This window comes from Myotis nattereri (genome assembly GCF_964212035.1).
Source record: "Myotis nattereri genome assembly, chromosome: 18".
NCBI classification, from domain to species: Eukaryota; Metazoa; Chordata; class Mammalia; order Chiroptera; family Vespertilionidae; genus Myotis; species Myotis nattereri.
In genome coordinates, this window is record NC_138093.1 from 6,473,943 (window position 1) to 6,500,535 (window position 26,593).

At 41.4% G+C, this 26,593-nt stretch overlaps 1 protein-coding gene across 1 annotated transcript in view; it reads left to right on the forward strand.

Moving 5' to 3' along the window:
• The window catches only part of CEPT1 (choline/ethanolamine phosphotransferase 1), a 33,177-nt gene that overhangs the window by 5,273 nt on the left and 1,311 nt on the right, over window positions 1–26,593 (forward strand). The window contains exons 2-8 of the mRNA XM_081112336.1: window positions 2,224–2,633; window positions 5,187–5,334; window positions 7,377–7,518; window positions 18,955–19,039; window positions 24,738–24,869; window positions 25,533–25,691; window positions 26,421–26,546. Coding sequence (XP_080968462.1) covers window positions 2,295–2,633; window positions 5,187–5,334; window positions 7,377–7,518; window positions 18,955–19,039; window positions 24,738–24,869; window positions 25,533–25,691; window positions 26,421–26,546 — 1,131 coding nt within the window. The 5' untranslated portion in view covers window positions 2,224–2,294. The remainder of the gene's footprint in view (window positions 1–2,223; window positions 2,634–5,186; window positions 5,335–7,376; window positions 7,519–18,954; window positions 19,040–24,737; window positions 24,870–25,532; window positions 25,692–26,420; window positions 26,547–26,593) is intronic.

The window sequence follows — 26,593 nt, forward strand, 5'->3', positions numbered from 1 at the left end:
TGCAGGGCCCACCATGCAGGCCTCCCCTGAGCTTGTCGGGTTTAACATGTGGCCCCTTTTCCGTGCAGACAGTTATCAAGCTCCATGACTGATTGTGATTTTGGATGTCACTTTAGATCAGCCGTGGGCAAACTACGGCCCACAGGCCGGATCCGGCCCGTTTGAAATGAATAAAACAACAACAACAAAAAGGACCGTACCCTTTTATGTACTGATGTTTACTTTGAATTTATATTAGTTCACACAAACACTCCATCCATGCTTTTGTTCCGGCCCTCCGGTCCAGTTTAAGAACCCATTGTGGCCCTCGAGTCAAAACGTTTGCCCACCCCTGCTTTAGATCTTTTGTGACATTGAAATTTTGGAATTTGTTACTTATGGTAGTAGAGGCAAGAAGTCCTGGACATGTTTTGATACTAGATCCATTGTTGAGATGTCCTAGACCCTGGATCACATTCTGTATCCCGTGGTGCGGCATTTCTGAGAATGTCACAGAGCGTTCTGGGTATCTCTCTACCAGAAGATCAGTGTGCACCCTTTGGTACAATGCCACTACTTAAGATTATTCCTTTTGTTTTTTTCAAGTCTCTTAAGGCTTCTTTTTCTCCTGCTCCCTAAATGTGAGTTTCCCACAAGGCTCTTTGTTTCATTTTCTCTCCATACCTAATCCCTTCGAGAACTTTCCTACTTTTTAGCCTTAAACTAGACTTTAGCTTCTAAAGTGATAACGATATTTTCATCTCATACCCAAACTCCCAGTCATTTGATTTTGTCTGAAACACCTGTACCTAAAGGTGCACATCTGTATTTCCTACCCTCAGCCCCAGGTCCTCTCTCACCCCCACCCGCCACCAAAAGCCACGTAAGGAGCTGATTCTTCTGCCCAACCCCTGTTCACAGTAGGACCAGGAGTCTCTGCTGACTACTTTCCTCTGCGCCTTCTAGTCCCCAAGTACTTTCTCTTGACTCTTCCTTTTAAATAGAAGTTACTTAAAGATTTGACTGTCCTTCATGTTTCCATTTTTACCAACCTACTCTAGGCACTCACCACTTCAAACCTTTGAAGTCTCCATACTAATTGTTGTTTGTGTATTTATTTTTTAAATTCTCAACCAAGGACATGCTTTTATTGATTTTAAAGAAAGAGGGAGGGGGAGAGAGAGAGAGAGAGAGAGAGAGAAACATCAATGTGAGAGTGAAACATTGATCGGTTGCCTCCCGAGCATGTCCTGACCAGGGATTGAACCCACAGCCTAGGTATGTGCCCTAATCAGGAATCCAACCTGTGACCTTTCATTGTATGGGCAATACTCCAATCAACAGAGCCATACTAATTTTTAAATGTTCTCACTATCTCTATTCTGATTAATATATATCTATCCTATTAATCTTGAAAATATACGTCATTATTTTCTTACGCTGCTTAATAACAATAATTATGTTATCTCTAATGTGTTTTGAGTCACGTACTTCAGGGATTAAACTCAAAGTCCTTTATGAACAGTCATCACCAATTCACGGGACCTTTTTCCTTATCACCTCAGTTCCTCGGGCACACTGTGATACCATCTGCCCTCTGACAGTCACCTTTTCATTGCCGTTGACCCCCACCTGGCATACTGTCTGTAGGGAATCCTTTTCTACTGGCGGGAAGTTTTATCTTTTATTTTAGCTTAAACAGGAAGCCTGTGTTTGCCTGGACCTCACAAGGAAATCAGCCCCTCTTTGCCTTAGTTTCACTTTCTGTAAAAATAGGTATAATTAACAGTCCTTACCTTCCGGGCTTGTTGTGAGGATTAAATGAGTTAATATGGGAAACATGAAGACATGCTTAAAGTTTTTCGTACATAGTAAGTGCTCAATAAATGTGAACTGGCAGCATTAGATAAAAAATCTAGTTTCAGACCCACGATGTAAATGCTCATTTGCCAGCTCTTGGGGTGCCTTTGGACCTCCGCTTTCGAGTATTGGAAGTGACTTGATCACTTACAGGATTTGTTCCATTGCAGTCCTGAAGGCAGTGAGGTAAAAAAGACCATGAGCTTGGAAGTCACACTGTCAGGGAACAGGAAGCACCATTAATAAGAACTAAAACGAAAAGCAAACCCCGGTTTTCTGGTCCCGGTTTGAAAGTCTGTTACCAGTTTGACTTTTTATTTTTTTAATTTACTGACATTGATGTAAATAATGGCTGACAAAACTTTTGTCCCCTCGCCCCCCCAGGTAAAGACCAGCCACCAGAAGCTGTCAAGCAAGATAAATTATTCTCTCCAAATAAAAGAAAGCCAGAGTCCATGAGTGGCCAGCGGTCGTCCAGGAAACGATGTGGGGACGCGCGCGCGGAGTCCCCCGTGGGCTTCGGGCACATGAGCACTCCAGGGTGTGTGTTAAACAAGTTGTTTCAGCTGCCCACGCCACCCCTGTCCAGACACCAGCTCAAGCGGCTGGAAGAGCACAGATACCAGAGTGCCGGCCGGTCCCTGCTGGAGCCCCTGATGCAGGGGTACTGGGAGTGGCTCGTGGGAAGAGTCCCCTCCTGGATCGCCCCGAACCTCATCACCATCATCGGGCTGTCCATAAACATCTGCACGACGGTCTTATTAGTCTATTACTGCCCTACAGCCACAGAGCAGGTAAGGAATTTCTTCATGACAGTGACGCACATGTGTTACATACCAGCAACACCGTCATTGGGGTTTCTAGGTCAGTCTAGCTAAAGATCAGATACTCTGACAACTTCTTGCCAACTCTTTTCAAATATCCTGCTACATAAGATAATTTTAATAAGACTTGCTACTGCAACCTACCTCATACACTATGGGTACGAGAAACCGTAAGTAGAGGGTGGACTCTGATTCTGGTAGGTAAATTAATGTTAGTGGGGATTAATACGTAAAACGCCCCTTTTAGAATCAGTAAATCTCAATTCTTTACAAAAGCGTTTTCTTTCTTTTTTGGGGGGTGGGAAGGGGGGATGGCTGAATACAGTCTTAGCAGAGTTAAAAATAATCAGAGAGAGCAGTCTGTGGTAGCGAAATGCACCCTGTACATCAGTCAGTCGTATCCAGACTGTTGCCCTCTTCCTTCCAGGGCGGTGGTTGAATATCGCTCTTCTCTCCCGTAAACACACGTGGCTGGTAGACTTCCGATATCTCGGTGATTCTAAAAGACGAGAGAAGTGTAAGAAAAAGTCAATGCCATGATTCCCCTGCTCTGTGTCCCGCCGTGGCTGCCGTTCAGAAAGGAAGCATGGGATTGCTTGGGGACGCCCTTCCGGGGCCACCTAGACGCAGCGTCTACTGCTGCTTCCTCTGTTTCCCTCTGAGCTCATTGCTTAAAACCAAAACTGAAACCAGGACCCTTCATCAGAATGGGTACATTGTGTACTTTGGTTTTAAAATGTCCTTGTCAGAAAGTGAGCTGCGGTAGTTAGGCAGAGGAAAGAACCAAACATGTGTTGTGCCCGTATTAATCAGAATGGTTGGTCACACGGAACCCAAGAAAATAGAATGTGGTTCTCAACTAAAGGTGTTAAAAGTGACCCTGAACCATGCATCATAATGGGCACACATTTCTTGTATGTTTTAAGCTTGAAATAACAATTTTCTAAGTAGTCGTGTCATATGATTTGTCCTTACAGGTGAAATTTGTCATCTATCCTTTTCTGTTTTCATCAATTCATAGTTGAATTTTTTTTCCCAGAGCTCATTTCCCCCTCATCCTTGAATAGTTTAATTCCTCTTTGACTACACAAATCCAGTCCATACAGATTGAATGGACATATTCTGGTTTTTCCTCATTTTCTTATCTATCATACTTTACATCAGTCCGGAAACTTATAAAACAAAAGCCAGTCTAACTTTACATATGATGGGGGCGGTTCCCAGGGCAGGCACTAAAGGCTTACGTAGAACAGGGCAGGATGGAGAGGGTTACTCGGGTGTGACCCACTCGATAGGGGCAGGGCAACGTCCAGTTCCAGGAACCAGCTGACAGTAGGAGGGGATTTCCCGGAAGCCACCTCTGTTCTGGCCCGGGGCCATCTGAACCTGGCCAGCAGGCCCTGCAATGGTCAGGCCGGGACCTGTCATGAACTAGTCTCCTCCTCCACAAGTATGTCCTTGGATTCTTTCTTTTTTTAAAAAAAATATTTTTATTGATTTCAGAGAGGAAGGGAGAGGGAGAGAGAGATAGAAACACCCGTGATGAGAGAGAATCATGGATCGGCTGCCTCCTGCAAGCCCCACACTGGGGATGGAGCCTAAAACCTGGGCATGTACCCTGACCTGGAATCGCACCATGACCTCCCGGTTCATAGGTTGACACTCAGCCACTGAGCCACACCAGACGGGCTGTCCTTGGATTCCTTATTACCTGTGCTTTGAGCTGTTTTACAAGTAGCTTACTTGAGGTCCTGACAGCTACTTCCAGAGGAATTTGTTCCAGATTGCCCACATCTTTAGAGATACAGAAGAACAGCAGGGAGGTGGGTCAGTTCCAATAAAGCCTTCCAGTTGTACTGAGTTTGTATGTTTTTTGTTTTTGTTTTATATTTCAGAGAGGAAGGTTAGAGGGAGAGAGAGATTGAAACATCAATGATGAGAGAAAATCATTGATCAGCTGCTTCTTGCACGCCCCTACTGGAGATGGAACCCGCAACCCGGGCATGTGCCCTTGACCGGAATCGAACCTGGGACTCTTCAGTTGCAGGCCGACACTCTATCCACTGAGCCAAATGGGCTAGGGCTAGGATGGCCTTGTTTAAGCCAGTGTTTCCCACATGAGTTTAGCATGGAAGGTGTGTTTTTTTCCATGTAATACCTGTAAACATCTTGAAAGATACAATTTGGGAAACACGGTACTACATTATTCATTCATTGACTCTTAGAATCTAAAGGTTAGAAAGAATCTTGTAGAAATTACTGAGTCTCATCCATCATGGGATTTCTGTCATGTCTCTGGGAAGTGTAATCCAGTTTCTGCTTGAGCACCGGTACTAATTAAGGAATTTAATTCTTTTACAGTTCAGATGGTTTCAGAATGTTTTTCATTATGTAGTACCTGGATCTTCTCTCCCAGAGCTTCCAACCAGTAGTGCTTCTCTGGAAAATGAAGATAAAGCATATTAGCCAACCATAGTAATGAGTGTGTCTTAACAGTCTTGCTTTTCTTGTGTTATTGCGCAGGCACCTCTGTGGGCATATATTGCCTGTGCGTGTGGCCTTTTCATCTACCAGTCTTTGGATGCCATAGACGGGAAACAGGCGAGAAGAACCAATAGCAGTACTCCTTTGGGAGAACTTTTTGATCATGGTTGTGATTCACTATCAACAGGTACTATTGATTTTTTTAAATATTAATGATTAATAGTGACAAAGGGGATGTGACGAACAATGTTAGAATAACTAGGAGGTTTGTGGTGGGATAATGGTTATCAGAATGGTGATTTTATATAAGTTTTAGTATTTCCAAAAAGCTGTAAAACTGGTTAATGTTTGTTCATTATTAGCTGTATTGGGAAATTTAGAATTTGTATTAATTTCCACTAAAGTTCTTTTTAACCGGAAGTATTATTGTTTTGGCACCAGTTATTTTTAATCTTAGGGCCTTGTTGTCATCATCAAAGAAATCTCATAAATTATAGATGTGAGTACAATAGTGGGAGACTAGGAAATTCCTAGTCTTTAGATGGATATTTTGTAGACATTTACAATTATATCGTAGATTTGGGGTACAACTATGAGAAAAGGACTAGAAAAACACACTGATGTGCTAGCGATAGATGAGTTACTGTAGTTAGATTATAGTGATCTGTCTCTATTTGTACTGTGTGTAAAGCAATACCTCAGTACCTTTTTAGAGGGCAAAACAAGAGCTTTAGGAACTAAATGACAGTTTCTAGCTAGTCTTCACCGCCACCCACACACTTACTTTTAATTAGTTCTTTAGTTGGTTTCTTGTCATTTGGCATAGCAATGAAAATATTTTAAAAGAAAAACAAAACCCTCAATAGTTTTCCCTCGTGGACTCAGATTTGCAGACGTGGGTGAACGTTAAAGTTGCTGTTTCTGTGTATCCTGACAGCAGGATGATAGGTATCCTGGTTTATTTTAAGTGATGGTCATTTTTGCTCTGTAGTTTGAGTTCGAAACTTTTATAGGGAAGTCCGTAACGATATCTGCTAAGTAAGAAAAGACGGTTATCCATCTGAAACAAGTAGGTCCCTTTGTGAATTATTTTTTTCTTTTATTTTTTAAAAATATATTTTTATTGATTTTAGAGAGAAAGGGAAAGGGGGAGAGAGAGAGAGAGAGAGAGAGAGAGAGAGAAACATCAATGATGAGAGAGAATCATTAATCGGCTTGCCTCCTGCACACCCTACACTGGGGATTGAGCCTGCAACCCAGGCATGTGCCCTGACCGCACTGACCAGGAATCGAACTCTGACCTCCTGGTTCATAGGTCGACGCTTAACAACTGAGTCACACCGACCAGGCTAGTTTTTCTTTCTTTTTGACTCTGCCTTGTCATTTTTTTTTTACTGCTCATTAGTACACTATCACTAAGTTGGGAGAATACTCAAAAAAAAAAAAATGCTAAAGTATTTTAGTTGCTTTCAAAAACTTAGGTTTCGCTAAGTGTGTAGAGCAGGGGTCACCAACCGGTGGTCCGTGAGGTCCAAAAGGTTGGGGACCGCTGGTGTAGAGAAAGAAAAGATTGAAATTACAGGCAGCCCTACCTGGTTTGGCCCAGTGGATAGAGCGCTGGCCTGCGGACAGAAGGGTCCCGGGTTCGATCCCAGTCAAGGGCCCATGCCCGGGTTGTTGGCTCCATCCCAGTGGGGGGTGTGCAGGAGGCAGCCAATCAATGATTCTCTCTTATCATTGATGTTTCTATATCTCTCTCCCTTTCCCTTCCTCTCTGAAATCAATAAAAATATATTATCTTAAAAAAAGAAGAAATTACAGGATAAACTATAATGTACAAGATTATATCCTTTCTTGTTTATCATTGATAACTGAGATTGTATATTTAAAGCGTCTTTCTTTTGCCTCTAAAATCATTTCAGCTGAGTGTGGGGCCTTCTTGTGTCTATTTTTGTTTTTTTTAATCCTCACTCGAGGATATTTTTCCATTGATTTTTAGAGAGAGTGGAAGAGAGAGGGAAAGACAGAGAAATATTGGAGAGAGAAACACATCGATTGGTTGCCTCTTGCACTCGCCCCAACCAGGGCCCAGGCCGGGGAGGAGCCTGCAACTGAGGTTTGTGCCCTTTCGGTCCACAGGCCAATGCTCTATCCACTGAGCCAAACCGGTCAGCTCCGTGTTTTTTTGTTCAGATTGCTCAGGTGTTCATTGTGATCTTTCTTTTGCAGTGTTTGTGGTTCTTGGAACTTGTATTGCGGTGCAACTGGGGACAAATCCCGATTGGATGTTCTTTTGTTGTTTTGCTGGGACGTTCATGTTCTATTGTGCGCACTGGCAAACATATGTTTCTGGAACATTGCGATTTGGAATGTGAGTAGCACTTAATGGTTATTTTGTTTTATCTTTCAAGCAACAAGAATGTTGCTTATAGATATTTGAATATTCAGTATTGGTCAAATTACAAAATTAGTTTAGTAAATGAAAGAAGTTGAGAACCCTCATTATTCTAGCTATTACCTAAGGGTCTCCATTATGTGTCCTTCTATCACAGTTTTTTTTTTGTTTTTTGATTTTTTTTTAATTGATTTCAGAGAGGAAGGAAGAAGTAGAGAGAGATAGAAACATCAGTGATGTGAGAGAATCATTGATCGGCTGTCTCCTGCACGCCCCCTGCTGGGGATCGAGCCTGCAATCCAGGCATGTGCCCCGACCTGAATTGAACTGGGACCTCCTGGTTCATAGGTTAATGCTCAACCACTGAACCACACCAGCCGGGCCTGTGTTTTATTTGGATCTATGAAAATTCATTTTCAGGAAAGAAAAAGATACTTAAAAAGAGCAAAGAGCAACTCTAATTTCTAAATATCGTAGCTTAATAAGGTTTTATTCTTTTCACATTGTTTTATTTATGAATCTATAAAAATATAAACTCTTGGTAATTTGATTGGCGTGAGCACACCATATAGGTTATTACTGCCAACAAAATCCCTAAGAATTTAAAAATAAAATACAAAAACTCCTTCAAATTTCAAAGTGAATAGTTCAGCGTAGTGATCCATAAATATTAATGAGTAAACCAGTCTTGGAATGAGGTTAAGGGTGGAATTGACCAACTGGTGTTTAATTAAGTATCACAGATCCTATTTATACTGCTCAAGTTAATCTTTTATTTTTTTCATGGTATAAGATTAAAAGAGAAAGAACTTGAAAAAAGACTCAGAATACATCATGAAATGTCAAAATAAAAATCTGATGGTAAATGATAGAACATCTTAACCTAGTCTCTAATTAAGATGAATCATTAATGGAGTTTTGAATATTAGATCCATAATGAATTTAGTTGTTGAGGTTTTGAAAAATACAGAGTGCATAGAAAGTCAGGTGTTCCCTACAAGTTTAGCTGAGATGACTTTTGCTAAACTTATTTAAATGTAATTTAAGATGTTCTTATGACAGTAACTAAATAATTATTAATATTTTGGATATTAACTAAGAGACATGTCTCAATTTTAAAATAAAGGGGTTTAGAGAACATATTTAAGGCCCATTTTAAGGTGTTATTTTTATTATAAGAGACAATAGTGGACGTGAGTATCCAATTGAAGACTGTATGCATTCATCAGCAGTTTAAAAATGATCAGTGCTCAGAAAATATTTAAAATTTCTGATACTATTTTTAAAAAGCACTGTTTGAAAATATTATGTACCAATGTTTTTTTTCCTCAGACTTCTGCGATCACTTGGTTTGCTAATTAAGTGATGGTACTTTTTACTATCTGGATTTCACACAGTTTGTTTGTGTTCCATTGGTATGATCTCAGAGTTAACTTTCAGGCCCTTATTTTGAAAAGGTGTCTGTCACCTAGCCCTAATGTATTCTCTTCCCCTTTAGGTAAAGCAGCATCACCCACATGGTGTGAGCCCCGAGAGAAGGGAAGCAAAAGCCCTGGGAGCAGGGGAGGAGGAAATGGATGGTGTTTGTGGGCATGACTTGCTCTTACAGCTTTCTGTTCGCCAGTCTTAGCGTTGTCCTGGTGGCGTATTCCTTTGACGAAATACGTACTTGGAGAACTGCGGGCAGCGCCACATCATTAGCGCATCAGATGCCTGTAGGGGAGTGGCAGGAGCTAGGGCTGGAGAAGACCCAGAAAATCCAGGGCCTTTGTCCTGCCCAGAAATGTGAGCTTCGATCCTGGATCTGTGGGGAACCTTTGCAGGGCCTAACGCAGGGTCAGCCTGACAGCATTCTGATGAGTGGATTGGAGTGGCCGTGACAGAAGGAAGGAGACCCCTTAGGAGGCATCAGCACAATGAATGTGAGGAATGAACTCGCACAGAGACTGCTGTGGAAGAGGGGGGGGTTGGAGATTTAGAGGTAGAAACTGTAGGACATCTCTGTCTGGATATGGAGAGTGAGAGGGCGTGGAGACTGGCATGGCTCCCAGATCACCTCCTCAGGTGGGTGGATGGAAGGTAGAGAAGGCACTACAGGAGAAGGAGCCTTTTGAGAGAGAGAGAGGAAGGGAGGTAGAGAGAGAGAAACACTGATTTGTTGTTCCACTCAATTAGGCATTCATTGATGGATTCGTGTATTTGCCCTGACCGGGGATTGAACCCCAAACCTTGGCATGGGGACAACACTCCAACCAACTGAGCTACCCGGCCAGGCCAGAGGAGCCTATTTGAAAGGAGAGTTCCATCTAGAAGATGTATATGGGGGATTTTAGACGTCGGCTAGGATAAGAATAGCAGAAAACATAGAAAGCAAGCCTAGAAAGAAGCCCATGAAATTGAACAGCGGAGTAGGAGGAGGCATACCGGAATGGATTTTGAAAGAGAACAATGCTAAATGCTGCCAAGACTCAAAATGAGGACAGAAAAGTGTACATTGATTTGGCAGTGTGAGGCCAGCGGAGTGGTTTCTCTGTAGTGGGGGCAGAAGCCAGATTGTAGGGGTGACACGTGGAAGGAATACGTAAGCGCACAGCTAGCGCAGGCCACGTACAGAATGGGTGGCTGTGGTGGGAAGCAGCAAGAGAGAACGTGGCTCAAAGGAGGGAGGGTTTTATATTTTGTAAAAGTTAATTCCCACTAATTTTTAATGGGAAAGGTCCCAGCATACACAGGAAGTCGACTAGAGAGGAGAGTGGGGTAAAGACAGGAGCGACTGGCACTGCCTTACAACGGTGTGAAAATTACAGTGAGATATTGAGGCCAGTTTGCATTTAACATCTCCCTTCAAATTAAATAGTATTATAAGGGATTGGTTTTGATTTGGGAAAATTGTATACTATTTTCTGAAATCCTGCATTCACATTAAGGCAACGTTGAATTGATATTTTTAAATTAAAAGTAAGTTACCGCCTTCATAGAAATATGCTGCCAGTGCTTTACATTTAAGAAGATATTTATCCAAATGCCAGGGCATATGGAGTAATAACGGTATTTTTAAGGAAGTTCTAAAAACGCCATGCTGGCGTTCCCATGTTCTGCGAGAGCAGGCAGCAGAGGAGCATGTCTAGGGAGGCCACGTCTGTCGTGGAGGAGAAAGCCCAGAGTTTGTTTTGTTTAATTAGGAAGGAAGGGCAACCCTCAAATGTAGTTTGAATGAAGACATTTTTTAAAATCCCTTCTTCTTCAGAGGAAAGTGGAAGCAGCCTTAGGCCCCTTAGGAATTTTATTTTTAAATACTTACTTTAATTATTTTATTTTGATGTTTACACACATACGTGAAAAAAATCACGAGGATTTGTTTTTATATACCATAAATTCAGGTTGCTATACCTTTAATAACCTTATAAAACAAAATGTTTGCCAAATTAGAAATTTGTATTTGTTTTCCTTAGTCTCCTAATGTCACTATTTTTAGTTCCTGTTAAATGTGCTCTTAGTACCTTGAATAAAGAGGCCCAATAATTTAATTCATCTATTACTAACTAATTTCCACTCAGCGTCAGGTATTGTGAGTGGCCGGTGTGAGCTGTACCTGCCGGCACTTTACCCTGGTCACAGGTAAAAGCCGCCGTGTGCAGGGAGCAGTACCCACCACATCCCTACCCAGGGCCCTGTCCTGGCGGTGCTTCTGGTCTGAGCAAGTAGAGCTGGTGGATGAGTACTGCTCATCGGACCCTCCCAGGCCGGCTGAGACTGTCAGGATCGTTATTATAAGCCTGGATAGGAAAGGCTGGGGAGGGAATAGGTTTAGAGGCTAGAACTTCGTAGAAGGATTGAGTCCGTGGGAGAAGATAAGAATTATGAGTTGAAGCTCATTTGTAAACACTTGTAAAATATTCTTTAAATTGTTTGTCAATTATATTAAATGCAAGAGTTCACATTTCCTCTCTTAAGGTCTAAACCCTCCGTATCCAGGTATTTTTAATGTATAACATGTAGATGTCTGTGTAGAATCATTTTAATAAATTAAATGCTTAGAAACCCTAAACAATCCTTAATGAACTATATTTATGCAAACCGTGGGCCTTAAAAAATCTTTAAGATAGAACTCTTTCTTAAATTATCATTTCAGAAAAAACAACCTTCGTTTTTTTTAAAAAAATCTATTTTTATTGATTTCAGAGAGGAAGGAAGAGGGAGAAAGAGATAGAAACATCAATGATGAGAGAGAATCATTGATCGGGCATGTGCCCTTGACTAGAATTGAACCTGAGACCCTTCAATCCACAGGCCGAGGCGCTATCCACTGAGCCAAACTGGCTAGGGAAAAAAAAAACCACAACTCTGAAGTTACCTTTTCAGGAGGAAAAAAAAAGAAAGTAATTATAGTAAATTGAACTCAGGCCAGTGTGTCTTGCCTCAAGTGTCCTCTCCAAATGGCCTCCTCTGTGCATCAGCTTGGGCAAGGCCCTAACCTTCATGGTCCTCATTCTCTAATGTATAAAGTAAGAGTTTGGGATTAGGTGACATCTAAGGTTCTTTCTGTGAGTCCATTAAATTTACAAAGATTACTTCCAGAGTTTTTATTACTTATAATTATGGCAGGTAGAGTATTTTTCTTCACTTTATTGCATTTTTTTTCTATAATTAAATGAAAAAAATTAATAGGCTATGTATTCTACTGGTAGTCTGACAAATCCAGTTCACCTTCTTACCCAGGTAACCTCTAAAGCAGAGCTAGGGAACCGTTTTTTCTGCCAAGGGCCATTTGGATATTTATAACATCATTTGCTCAATATTATTCACTTAATATAAATTATGTTGCTATGAAAAAAGCTCCTAGATTTATTGAATTTCAGGTCCCGCCTGCAGTTCCCTTGGCAGGGCCAGACCCAATGATTTTTGCGGGCCTTATATGGCCTGGACGTTCCCCACCCCTGCTCTAAAGAATAAATAGTTGAAAACCTCCTAGTCATTAAAAACTATTAATGTCTGAGCCACTTCCTGTGCATTTGAAATGAGGAAACTTCTTGTCGAATGCCTTGATAGGATCTGGATCTGTAAATGTTTAAGATTTATCACGTGGATTATTGAACACCAAAGATTTCCCTTTAGTTTCGGTTTTCCCGTGTATTTTTTCTCAGCAATGATTCACTCATTTGGACTCTGCCCATTTTATCAAAAAATCATAGATAATATCCTAAAACAACTATATGAATGTAAAACCTGAGTGCAGTTTGGACTCTGGATCAGCAGGTGAAATTGTGGGCCCTGATCATTAGCACTCCTTGGTTCTTAGGTTTGATTGTGCCCATTTTATTTGGAGCCTGTTCTAAACCACTAGCTTTTTTCTTTTTTTAATTTAAATTCTTTATTGTTGAAAGTATTACATGAGTCTCCTTTTACCACCATTGACCTCTCCCCGGCCACCCCCACCCCCAAACTAGCTTTTATCTTGTCACCAAAATTTTTTTAGCGATTGAATTGGATGTTTTATTTACTTTGACCACTAATAAACGTTTCCAGTGCAGTAGAGAGTGACAGCTGGAATTAAGGGAAGAGAAAGAGGAGAGGATAAGATTCTGGACTAGAGATGATCAGGAAGCAGAACAATGAAAAGGCCACTTTGATTTTTGCTCTAACCAATTCCTAAAGGTCACCCTTCCCCACTCGCCCTTGCCCCTTCATGTGTTGATGTTACTGAGAGCAGAGGTAGGGGCGAGGTGAGTGTGGGGTGGTGAAGGAATGAGAGGTATCCGTGGTTTCCCAAACACACACATGTCTGTACATTGGGGCTGCTGGGAAGCATTTACCACAGGCCTGTCCAGATAGGTCCTGGCGCTCACGGTACCCACCTCCCAGACGGTGTGATTATTTGACAAGCAGTAGCCACCATTCCTAGGTCATTGAGAGCTGACTTGTGTTTTTAGTCCTAGTGTTTCCAGCTGCCGATTTACAAGTCATTTATTCAGTGTTATGGTTTTAATCTTTATGCTTTGCTACTATTTGTATTTGGGTAAGAAATGTCCATGTATGCATGGAAGGACGATAGTATTGTATAAATCATATTGTTGAAACTTTAGATGTCTTTATAAGGAGAATGCTACATTTTAAATCTCGCGTTGTTACCTGTTTTAGTAGGGCTCTTTAGCAGAAGCTCTGAGTAAAGCTATTTTGAAATGTTTGTTTCCTTATGCATAGATTCGATGTTACAGAGTCCCAGATCATAATTATAATATGCCAGCTTCTCACAGGAACCCTGGGACCTTGGTTCTGGAACTCCACGGTAACTGCTAGAATATTCATGCTGTCCAATGAACAATGGCGTGAACTCAATGAAGACAGCACCTTTGTCATGCACAGAATAATTAAAAAACAAAAAATCAAAAGTCTGGTGGTATTTCACAGGCAAACAGGTTATTAGAAAACGAATAATTTTAATATATAATAGGGCAATAAAAATCCACCCTATTAAACAGAATTTTTAAAAAATAATATTTTGATGATCTGATGCTAAAAACAATTCTCTCTCCCATTTACCTACTGTAACCAATATTATTTTTGCTCTACGTAATATTTTTAAAAAACAAATACCTTTCCACCATGAAATAGAATTCTTTGGGTATTTATATTTTGAAAACAATAAGCAAGCAGAGTTTTCGTTAGATACTTAAGTCGAGAGAGCTTTTTATAGCGATGTAGAAAAGATTCCATTTACTCTTTTCACTTACGTAGCGTATCATTTAAGCTATGTAGTACTAGTGCTTCTGCTTCTGTGTGCAGTAATTTTGTTTTTAAAAAATTAATGCTACAAGCTGTTCTCGCTTCTATTATGTTTAATATTTTCCTCTCTTGTGCTTTTAAAACTAAGTATCTTTAGCTTTCCTGTTACTATAGTCACCCTTTGACTACTTTCCTTTTCAGGTTGTGCTTTTTAATATTAAATACATATTTCTGTAGTTAATGCTAAGAGTAAGAAATGTCTCTTTTTCTTCATATATTAGAAGTCTGATTTTGACCTTAGGACTTTTAAAATTTGAAGATTTATTAGGAAATGGTTTCCCACTAGAATAGGCCAGAGTCCTTCACACTTTAGAATGAAAGAGTTTATTTACAAGAAAAATAGAGCTTTGATTCTGATTATTTTGTAAATCTAGTTATTCAGTGGCAGTAACGATGACTTTGGTGACAAGTCAATAGTGAGGGATATTCTACAACTTTTTTTTTTTTTTCATCAAAAACATTTGGCATGTGGAGAATACCGAGTACTCTAGGCATGTTTTAAGTACAAAACTAAAGCCATTTCCAATTGACTTCACAATATATTTTCATAATTATTTGTGGAATTCCCTCCTGGGGTAGAATCATGTGCCTCGTTCAGGGTGTCACCCTTATTGCACTCCTTTACTGTTCACCTGTCTTTAGTACTTTGTCTCCAAAGATCTGAGGCTTTATGCTCACTGCACTTGTCTAGATTTGTAATTTTCTATAGCTCATCTGTTAGTATTAATTACATTCACCAAAGGTCACTGTCACCACTATTCCTAATGAATAGTCAAGATATGGACTATATTGTTTACTTTCACTGTGTTTATCTGTGATAACTAAGTGCCCTATATTTAGAGGTCCCTCCTATTAAAATGTTTGTGGAAACTAATGCATTTTCATTGTAACCTGAAAGATGCTTTTCCTCCACATACACTGTCTTCCCTTTCACCAGTTGCTGCGAACCTGCAGATGTCTTCTTTTGCTTTTAGTATTTGTCACTTTAACTGATTTGCTCATTTAAAGAAAATTGTCAGATGTACTTATTTTTTCTTACAGAGTTCAGGGGAAAAATAAGCTTCACAATAAGTGGTTATTTCTAATTTGTTTCCAAATTAATTTCATTTATTAACATCGAAACTTCCTGTGTCAGCACTTGCCTATTGGGCTGTGCCATTTTAGAGAAAATTGTGTGAGAAGACGAGAAACATCATCCTGAAACGTATAAACATCCCAGTGATAGCAAGTTAAACACCTGTGACAGACGTTTGTCCCTGTTGATTCATAGTCTAAAATTTAGGAGAGTTTGGTCAGCATTGTGTAGGAACAGCACTTACTAGCTCTGTCATGGGCCTGTGGAAGTCATTTTGCCTATCTTACTAAACGTCTCACCTATAGGATGGTGGTACTAGGTCCTGCCTCCCAGCATGATTTTGAAGATTAAGAGTAAAAAAAATATAGTGTGTTAACTATAGTGAAATAAGTGGCCATTACCATTATTACTAATTTTCAGACCTGTGTTAGTAACTCCCGATGGTCTCCAGGTTTTTTCCGGAATTGATTGTGCTAGTGTGAGTGGGAGAATACTCCTGGGAACCCTTTATCTAACTCCAAGATGATCACTCAGTGAGCTGAGAGGACTGTTTTCCAAGATGAGAAGGACAGGCTGCCCCTTAGCAAACTTGGATCCCTCTTGGAGGACCTGTTCTACGCTAGCCCTTGGCTATTCTCTTCTTACTCAAAGTCACTAGACAGGTTATTTTTTTGTGTTTGTTTTAAGTCTTCAAAGATAATCTAAAGATCCAGGTAATCATTCACATGGTAGACAATACTGTTTTAAATAATTCAGCTTACCTCAGAAATAGACATTTAGACTTCCTCTGTAGATATCACTTGAATTTAAAACACTCATGGTTATCACTTAGCTATACTGGTAATACTTATTTAGCATTAACCTAAGCTTGCCATGCCCAGTTTGCCCCTTATCAAGGGCAGGAAGTTAAATATCGGAAGGCAGTGTATTACATTTCGAGCTAATCTTTACTTGAGGCTGCCAGTCTTCACCCCACCCCTGGTATTTCTGGTAACGTACATAAGGAATGCCTTATTCTGGTTATGCATGTTCCCTAGCACCTCAGGTCCATTTATGAATAATTGCAAATCTGCAGTTAATAGCAATCTAATCTTTGAATAGGATTCCAGGCACCTTCAATGACTTTTGAATAAAATGCTTCTTTTGAAATAATAGCTCACAAGTCAAATTGTACAAACCTGGGTTTCTTTGACTTGGTGAATTTAGCCCTAGTGCATGTGTTAACCAAGCTGGTAGCCAACCCAGATTACAACACAATTATATTTGCTGTGTATATTTTAACAAAAAAAAATTATGTTTGCAAATTTGCAAGTCTATCTTTGAAATGCACACAATACGTAAAACATTCTGGGCAAAGGTGATTGGTGATTACCATGCTTATCAACCGTCCCCGAATGCCAGTTAAACCCCTTCACACCCTCACTTAATACTGAGCTGTCTTGGAATTCGAACCAAGTGCATGTGGTAGGTATCCCAGTTTGGGGCTTTGTCAAGATCTTTCATGTTTTCTATTCTCTTTTACATTTATCCGAGGTACAAATAATTGCATGAGGTTCCCTCCATTTTTATTTTGTAATTCTATACTTCTGGCCCTTCCCCTCCCACAAGGCTGCTTCATATATCCAGCACAATGTTGTAAGATGTCTGCCCTCCACCCGAGACAGAGCCGATCATCTCTGACACCTGCTTAGCCTCCTGAGTCTGCTATGAGTGTCATTTTCCTTATTGGCAACACCACTCACCAGGTCAGCGCTACCGATTCTTTTTAGCCTAACCCAGTCCATTTCCCCCCCATAAAAAATGTGTGTATCGAGATAACTGCATCACGGTATGTTTGCAGCTTAATCAGCTTGTTTAAAAACCCTTCTTGAGCACACGAGGATCAGGTTTTTTTAGCGGTGAGAGACCGGTTTCAGCCTAGTTACTTGCTGTGGGTTTGAGAGCTTCCGACCCTTAAACTGTTTGTTCTCAGTGTCAGCTTTAGAAATGAGTGCTTGGCTCTGCTCTGGGAGTTGAACCCCCTGGCTGCTGTCGATACCTATTTTTCTTAGACTTAAAAAAAAAAAGCTTATCTTCATAACAGATAAATTACTCACTTTGTTTAAAAACTAACATTATAAAAAAAAGATATGTAGTTAGTGGTCTCCCGCCTCCTCTCCCAGCAGGCTGGTTCCCATGCTGCCCTCCACTAGGTAACTACTGTTCTCAGTTTATGATTTATCCTTCCAGCAACTTGTTATAGAATTAATGGCAAAAATAAAAAATAGAATATTTTTATATAGAAAAAGTAACATATGCACAATCTAGAACAGCCGTGGGCAAACTACGGCCCGCGAGCCAGATCCGGCCCGTTTGAAATGAATAAAACTATTGAAATAAAAGACTGTACCCTTTTATGTAATGATGTTTACTTTGAATTTATATTAGTTCACACAAACACTCCATCCATGCTTTTGTTCCGGCCCTCCGGTCCAGTTTAAGAACCCATTGTGGCCCTCGAGTCAAAAAGTTTGCCCACCCCTGCTCTAGAACATAGTTGTTTTTTTTTTACCTATTATGTCATTAGTATGTGTCTATATCACTATGTAGGGAGCTGCCCCACTCTTCTTTAAAAAGCTACCAAATATGCCGCCGAGGCACCTAATTTCTGGGACCACACCCTCATTTCTAATTTGCTATTATAAATAACACGGTAAGGAAACACCTTGTGCGAACATGGTGTGCAGGCGTATCTGTAGGGTAAGTTCTCAACATTCAGAGGCCTTTGGATCCAGGCCTCTGAGGATGAGAGCCTCCAGGTTTGACGAAGTGCCGGCAGGAAGGGAACCCCGGTGTAGGCTTTGCTCCTCAGTCTTTTTGCCCGTATTCTTTTTTCCAGACTCTCGGCCTTCTCATTTCTGCTGCCCTGTTTTTGCGCCACGTTTGCCTCTTTTTGACTGTACGATCACTCCCAGCTACCTCGAAGCTAACTCTTGGCTGCTTTCAGTGTCTTCTTTCCAGAAACCTTTGGGTAGTTGACCTAATAAACATGAGAATTTGACAACTGGGTGGAACTTTTTTCACCCCCGTACCATGGAAGGCCTGGCATGAGGATGTCTAAAGGGCAGTCCGTTGTACAAGGTCTCTGTGGTTTTTGCGACTAGTGAAAGCTCTCCATTTCTTCTGCTGGATACTACAAAGCAGTATTTCAAGATCTCGTGTTATACGGCGGTCCAACGCAATCCTCTGCTTGACACTCAAAATTTAATACACACACTTCGTTTTTTCTTTTTGGTTGGAAAGGTTAAGCTCTAGTTTTCAGCCCAACCTCAGAAACTTCCTTTGGAAAGGAGGGGTTTTTATTGCTCTGTGAAATTCATCAAATTAAATGAAAAGGCTCTGGATTTTATTTGATTTTGCTCATAACAAATTTGTGACACCTCCTCTTCCCCTTTCCTCGATATTTGAGATTTTTGTCGATTGTGCATGATAGAGGAACGCTGCTAAGCTTGCAACTAATGAACTTGAAATTGTTTTGAGTAATTCTGCTTTTTTGGCTTTTTGTACCTAATCAGAATTGATGTGACTGAAGTGCAAATCTTCATAATAATCATGCATTTGCTGGCAGTGATTGGAGGACCACCTTTTTGGCAATCTATGGTAATTCCGTTCACATTGTGTATCCCATGTCATGCATGTTGTCTTTTGCTTGTGTTTCTAATATAGGATAACACGGTTACAGGGTGAAATGTAAAATTATTTTGTTTTTTTCTGAAAACGAAAGGCTCACAGCAGTCGGACACCAACTTCTCTCTAGGGCCTGGTGGATTTCACTAGCCTTCTACGTGGTGCCTTAGGTGCCCCCAGGGCTGGTTCTCAAGGCGCTTTCCAATGATGACTTGTCACTCCATTTTACTAGATACTTTCAGCCGAGGAAACAGCAGGGAGCGTGAGATAACCAATGACGTGGTTAAATCGGCCCTTTTATTCCATTTCTGAACTCAGTTTTTTGGTAATATGCTTAAAGCCGAGTGGCAGATTTGGGGTAGGAAGTTAGCTCTGGCCCCCAAACAGAACCGATGCTATTGAAGCCGGTGCCATAGTGGGTTTTTGGTGTGTGGGTTTTTTTTAACAAGCCACGCCCTAGGTTTTCAACCTAAACTATAGGCTCCCCTCCAGTCCCAAATTCTCTTCCAGAAACCTCTGGAAGAGGGACTGTGATATGTGTGCCATGGAGGCTCAGACACAGGCTCGGGAGCCTGCCTGCTTGAGTCGGCCCCAGCTCCCGTCTCCTGTGGGAACGTCACCTGTCAGCTCTCTGCTGCTTACTTCCTCCTCCGTACAATGAGGACAGCAGTCCCGACCCCATCGGGTGATTTTTGTGGATTAAATGAGTAAATATGTGTAAAGCACTTAGAATGGTGCCCATCACACCATAAGCCTCAGATGTTGCTGCTCTTACAGTGAGAATGTACCCTCCAGATCTGAGCCAAAGTAGTTTGTCCTGCCTGGCCCGGGTAACCTCGGACCGCTCCCACCACCCGAGCAGAGCACAGTATTTGTCACTTAGTAGGTGTTACCTTACCAGAAAGATTGACTGCTTCTATGCGAACATAGTTCTTAAAAACCAGATTAATGTTAAGGTATAAGGGAAGTTTATCGAGCAAGAGTTTTCCCTCACCTAAGTCACTTTATGATGGTAAATTAGTTACTTGAGGAAGTGAAATTAACACACTTCCCTAAGTATTTATTACCAGAAATTATCTAATGCCCTTTATTTGGGGGGCGGGGGGTGGAGGATGAAGGGATAAAAATAATCTATAGTCAACAAGAAAAAGTTTGAAACTATTTAGTCATGTACGTAATATGTACGTAATATCATTCAGATTCACATCTTTCCTACACGCAGTCTCAAAGCCAATACGGTCTTCAGTGAATTCTGACATCTATAGCTCTCACTAGAGAATTTTATTACTTTTGCTCTCCACTAGGTTAGTAGTTATTTTTTTATATAACTGCGTTTTAAAAATAATTCAGTCATAGAGGAAGGATTTTTCTTTTCCTAAAACTAGATCATAAAGCCTAAAGCCTAAGCCTAAAGCCTACCCCCACTTAAATTTGTTATATGGCTTTGTGTTTTATTCCAAAATCTCCGCCCTCCCCCCCCCAAAAAAATTATTTTGAACATCTTAAACATAGATAAATAACCATAGTTTAGCATACTGATGACAAAAAGGAAATGGGATTCTGGCTTGATCATCCAGAAACAAAGCCAGCATCAGGTATGTAGACCTGTCCATCTAGTTATCCTCATCAGTACGAAGCACATGGAGCGCTGTTGTACACGAAGTTACGCTCAGGCTACACACATCCCCTTATTCTTTGGCTTTTGCCTGGCAGTAAATTTGCTGCAGGTATACTTGTTGCCTTGTTTAAATTAGGATTTATACACACATCAGAGATGTAATTTTTTTAAAGGATCAAATATTTTGTCCTATCTTTATTGATAATTAAGAAAGTATAGTCATCCTTTTTTATTAAGTGTTCTACAAGGAACCCTCGGGCTCCAGGCTAACCTGGAGTTCGCAGACCCCCCAGTCCAGTTTCAGGGCCAGGGAGGTGAGTAGCAGAGGGAACCCCCCGCCCTGTCTTATTCGCATCACCGGTCCTCCTGTCACCATCAGTGGATGAAAAGGGAGGACTTCAGATCCTGGTGCTCTCTGGGGGCGTAGAGAAAAGGTCTGTGTTCTTTGAGCGGACGGTCCCCAGGAGAGTCCCACAACTGACCACAGGCCACTGCATTTTTTGTTTTCTTCTTACTTGGCCCTAAGCATTTATGGATGAACATGTTCGTTCAGGAAAGAGTACTATGTGTGGTGTTCCGCTTACCTGTGTGCCAAAATGGAGAGATGGTTTGTTTAGGGCCTAGACGTGAAATTTTCATCTCTTCTGAGGTTGATGTCATAAAATGGAAAATGCTTTCTAAGTCCTCATTCAAGAGCTTTTACTAATATTCAGAAAGCAAATTTATGGCAAACAAACAAAAACAGTGCAGAGGTCTTCATAACGCTGATTGCAGGAGGTCAGCTACCGGGCAGAGGTAAGTGGTTCGTGTCCGCTGCTCATGGAGCACACCTTCTTTCTCTTCAGAGAGACCAGTTTTTACCATTTTGTTTTGTTTGGTTGGGTATTTTTTGTCTTGTTTTTGTTTTCTTTCTTTTTCTTTTTTTTTTAATTAAGGAAAAAATACTTTTATGCACAAAAGTCCACTAGGGCGTGGTTTACATGTTGCAAGAAATAAAATAACACATTTTTGTGTGTGTATTGCTTCCCAAAGGAATATATCCGTTTGGAATGCCTGGGAACTATCTGTTACCCTATCACTCTTCTGAAATCGGGGGGGGGGGGGGGGGGACATACAGCTTTGAAGGGGACCCGCAAATAATCCCCACAGGGTTGCTCTCACTGGCATTTGATTCTCGTAAATGTACTAGTTGATTAAATGTGTGTGTGTGTTAAGCCATGAGACACCTTATTCATTAGGTAGAACTGAAGACTTGGTAGTGTAATTTATATCTCATTCTCAAAGTAAAAGACTGAAGAAGTGCAGTTTTCTTAAAGGTGAACACTAATGTTAGTTACATTGTCTTTTCATAGAATTCACTTGTATTAAAAGTATTTACAGATAGTCATAGCCCACATTCTTTCGAAGAAAGTATCTATACTCAAAATAGTACTTTCTATTTTTGCTGAAATTTATAGAACCTATAAGAACTCTTTATTATGCTCATAAGAAAACTAGTGTAACAGCTAGTAACCGATATTCTACATTAACCCAAACCATTGAACCAAAACATGGGTCCATTGTCAGTCTGCCAAATTGAGGGTTTAAGATCTTTTTTCCACTTCCACCCTTTTCAAACATAAATTCCATTAGATTGGTATTACTTTGGATGCAGCCAGGGAATCCAGAGGGTTTTTCCCTGGCTGTGGGGCAGGCCCCAGGCCCCAGGAGAGCTTGTCTTGTCCTGCCCAGTCTCCGAGGCCCCGAAGCCCTGGAGGCCGAGGTAAAGGTGTCTTCGCGCAGCTTTCTGGCTGCTCCCGCAGAGCGGGTGCACTGTGGCCACCGTGGATGCGTCCCAGGAGGACAGAGAGAGACTGGGAAAGACAGTGTGCCCGCCCTCCTTCATCTTGGGTGTGAGGTGCCAGTGGCAACACTTCTGGTGCTTTTTATAAGCGGAGCAGTTGGTGCCGACTTTGAAGGGCTCATCACCGGGAGAGGCTCGGGATCCTGCTGGCCCCGCGTTCCCTTCACTCGGCCTCCGATTTCCTGGTAGCTCCCTTCCCTGATCCCTCTCAGTGGGGGCCCGTGTGTCCTTACACGCTCGCAAAACTAATTCCACATGGAGAGTAAGAGAAAGGGAGCGCTTCACCCAGCAGGTGCGAACGGAGCCCCTGCAATATGTGGGGCTCCAGAGAGAAGGTAAAAGTCAACTCAGACGCAGCCTTACACCCAGGAGCTCAGGGTTGGTGCGTGTGGCCATCACATGACGGGTGAGCAGCGTCCTCGGCATGTTTCTGGTACCTGCTTCTGAGCCTGTTCCTGCTCACTTTGGGTCCAAGCCACTTACTAATTTGCCCGGCTTTGCTAATGTTTCTGCTGCTCCTCCTTTCAAAAGGCAACCATTTCCATGATCCAAAGCATTTTCCAGATTTTAAATACAGCTGTGATGCTGTCCAGCCCAGCTGTGCACAGCTCTCCGCAAGGCCAGCCTTGGCGCCCATTCCGTCCGCTGGCCCGCATTCAGGCAGGCCCCGTAATGCCTCGCTGCTTTGGAAACGTGGGAGAGTGTAGGGTTTCCCTCTTGCCAGACAGGTCCTTTGTCACGGGAGCAGAAAGGGAGCCAGCCCGCATTTGGAGTTTCCGCCAGGTGCATCAGGTTCGCACTGCCATAGTTCTAGTTTGCTGAACCAGAGCAGAAAAATCTCTTGGAATTCAAGCAGCCATGGTGTTGGTTTTCTCTTTTATGGAAAACAAGTTTTGGATTGGTCTGTAGGGTTTGGAGATCAATTAGGGAAGGAGGACAGCATTGAGGATGGTCCAGTGAGGTCTGGGCTTGATTTTTAAGTTGACCTATTTCATGTTAGAAGCGTAAACACCACCACAGTACAACTTGACGTTCAAACAGTTGATTCCAACTTTTTTTTTTTTTTTTAGAGTTGCAGTTTTGCAAGAGGTCATAGAGTTGTGTAAACAAACAGAGGTCTTAAGAATTTTGAAGAAATTGAGGAGCTAAACATTAAGAATTATATCTACTAATTTTACTGCAGTTTTATACATATGAACAAATAGAAAATCTCAGATTTCCTATTTGGTTTTAAAAGTGTAGGCAGATGGCAGCCTAAAAAGCGTCAGCAGCCCTCATTAATTTGTTTTCATTGTAAAAACTCATTGCCTGCTAAGCCTGGGCTTTGGGAATCTTGTTCCTATAGTCATTTGTTTCTATTTTAGACTCTTATCATTTTATTGTTGCTTTCTTTCCATCTATATTGGACAAAACTTGAGACTTTAGAAAAGCTAAAGGGGAGGTATAAGAAGGGAGAGACTCTTAAATGATTTTAAATATTAATGCAAGTATATTTCATTTTAAATGGCGGATCTGTATTCGCAAGATTAAATACATGATCTCAGTCCACTCAGCCCCCCCCTTGTTTTAAATCAGTCCCTTTCCTACTGGGATGTGCTTGCCATGTTTGTCCCCCACATGTGAACGCCTTCTTCCTTGCCTTCTGCTTCCTAGCTGCTTGTATCCTAACAATTTGGCCTTGGGAACTCTTCCGAGTAGAACTTCTGTCTTCCATTCTCCAGTTTACAAATTTTTGTTTTCAATCCAGTTGCGAATATTTTTCGTCTTTCATCATCCACGCTTTATCGTAACAATGAGTAACAAATTACGGATATAGAGGTAGAGTTAAAAAAATGCACAAAGAAAAAGACAGAGAACTCTTCTTTGATAAAAACACCAGGAGACAGCCCAGTTCACTACTGCCAGACTCCTGGGATGTGTTAAATGAGCCTCACTTAGCTTATGACTCAAATTCATAAAGTTGAACCAGTTATTTTCTTTTTAAAGATTGCTGTCAGCAGTGAGATTAATTTCTGTGTAGCCTCATCTCTTCAGACTTGTTATGTTGCTCATAAAGGAAAAGAGAGAGGAACTTCCATTAGTTTAAGTATTTACTAGACTGGGGGGCATGGAGAAGAACATATCAGAATATGAATTGAGTATGTTACTGTTCTGTTTTCCTATTTCAGTTTGTATATATTTTAATTGCTCTTTCTCTCTACCTATTAAAGATTCCAGTGCTGAATATTCAAGTGAAAATTTTTCCTGCACTTTGTACTGTCGCAGGGACCATATTTTCCTGTACGAATTATTTCCGTGTAATCTTCACAGGTGGTGTTGGGAAAAACGGATCAACAATCGCAGTGAGTATTGCTTATGCTAGGACTCAGGTGTGGGGGTCACTTTGTTTTTCATTTGAATTATATGAAATCGCCCGGCCAGCATGGCTCAGTGGTTGAGCGTTGACCTATGAACCAGGAGGTCACAGTTCAGTTCTGGTCAGGGCACATGCCTGGATTGCGGGCTTGATCCCCAGCAAGGGGCATGCAGGAGGCAGCCAATCAATGATTCTCTCTCATCATTGATGTTTCAAGCTCTCTCTCTCCATTCCTCTCTGAAATCAATAAAAATTGTATTGAATTATATAAAATCACTTGTCAACTAGGAGTTTCCACTTAGACTTAAAAATAGTAATATCCAAAACTTCAGCTTTATTTATACATGCATACAATGATATGCTTATATTTATGTGATATGCACAAACTTTTATGCACTGTGTTTTTGTGTGTGTGTGTGTGTGTGTGTGTGTGTGTGTTTTAAAGTATGGCCTGCTTTATAAAATAAGCTTGGCCTCTTAAAAGTGAACTCCTCAGTTTGTGCCTTCCCAGTCTGGGCGGCTGCTTTTCCTGAGCTGTTCTGATGCTCCATTGTAGGAACTGTTGGCTGTCAGATTCCACGAGGCTCTTAAAAGCTGGAGCTGGTCAGTATCGAATCCCACTAATCCATCTCCTCTCTGCCCTGCACAGGGAACAAGTGTCCTTTCTCCTTTTCTCCACATCGGATCCGTGATCACATTAGCTGTGATGATCTACAAGAAATCCGCAGTCCAGCTTTTCGAAAAGCATCCCTGTCTTTATATACTGACATTTGGTTTTGTATCTGCTAAAATCACCAATAAGCTTGTGGTAAGCACGAACGTTTTTGTTTGTTTTTAATTTTCATCTGATTCTGGTTTTAGGGCCGTCGTTTTCATTCCGTAGTGTCCTGAGAAGTTGTCGAGTTTGCTCTCCTCCGATCAGAATCTCCTGACATCAGTCTGGGGACTGTTGGTATCTTCTGTGAAGCGACAGTGAGATTACCAGGAGCTCCTTGAGCCACCGTAGTTCTCCCCTCTCTCCACAATTTCACGTGCTTAGTTTGCTCACCTGCATTCTTCAGTCTCAGTCTAGCCCAGGGGTGGGCAAACTTTTTGACTCGAGGGCCACAATGGGTTCTTAAACTGGACCGGAGGGCCGGAACAAAAGCATGGATGGAGTGTTTGTGTGAACTAATATAAATTCAAAGTAAACATCATTACATAAAAGGGTACGGTCTTTTTTTTTTTTTTTTTTAGTTTTATTCATTTCAAAGGGGCCAGATCCGGCCACGGGCCGTAGTTTGCCCACGGCTGGTCTAGACACTCAGATTAGGCTCCTGGTGAGATGTGTGCTTGGGGGCCTAGTTGAGGGGAGAGCCCTTTGGTGTGTAGCTCTCACACACACTTCGTGTTGTCAGGTTTTTAGTTTTGGAAATTCAACGTATGTTGCTAAAGAATTCTTGAGACTTGCTGTTGGAGCACAGTGCTGGTTTTCTGTGTAGCTCACCGTTGCTCCAACACGGAAATGCCCACGCCAGTGGTTCTCTGTCTTTCCTAGGTGGCGCACATGACGAAGAGTGAAATGCATTTGCACGACACAGCCTTCATAGGCCCAGCACTTCTGTTTCTGGATCAGTATTTCAACAGCTTTATCGATGAATATATTGTGCTTTGGATTGCCCTGGTAGGTATTGTATTTCATGATGTGGAGGCTACTCATTGTTTCAGTGG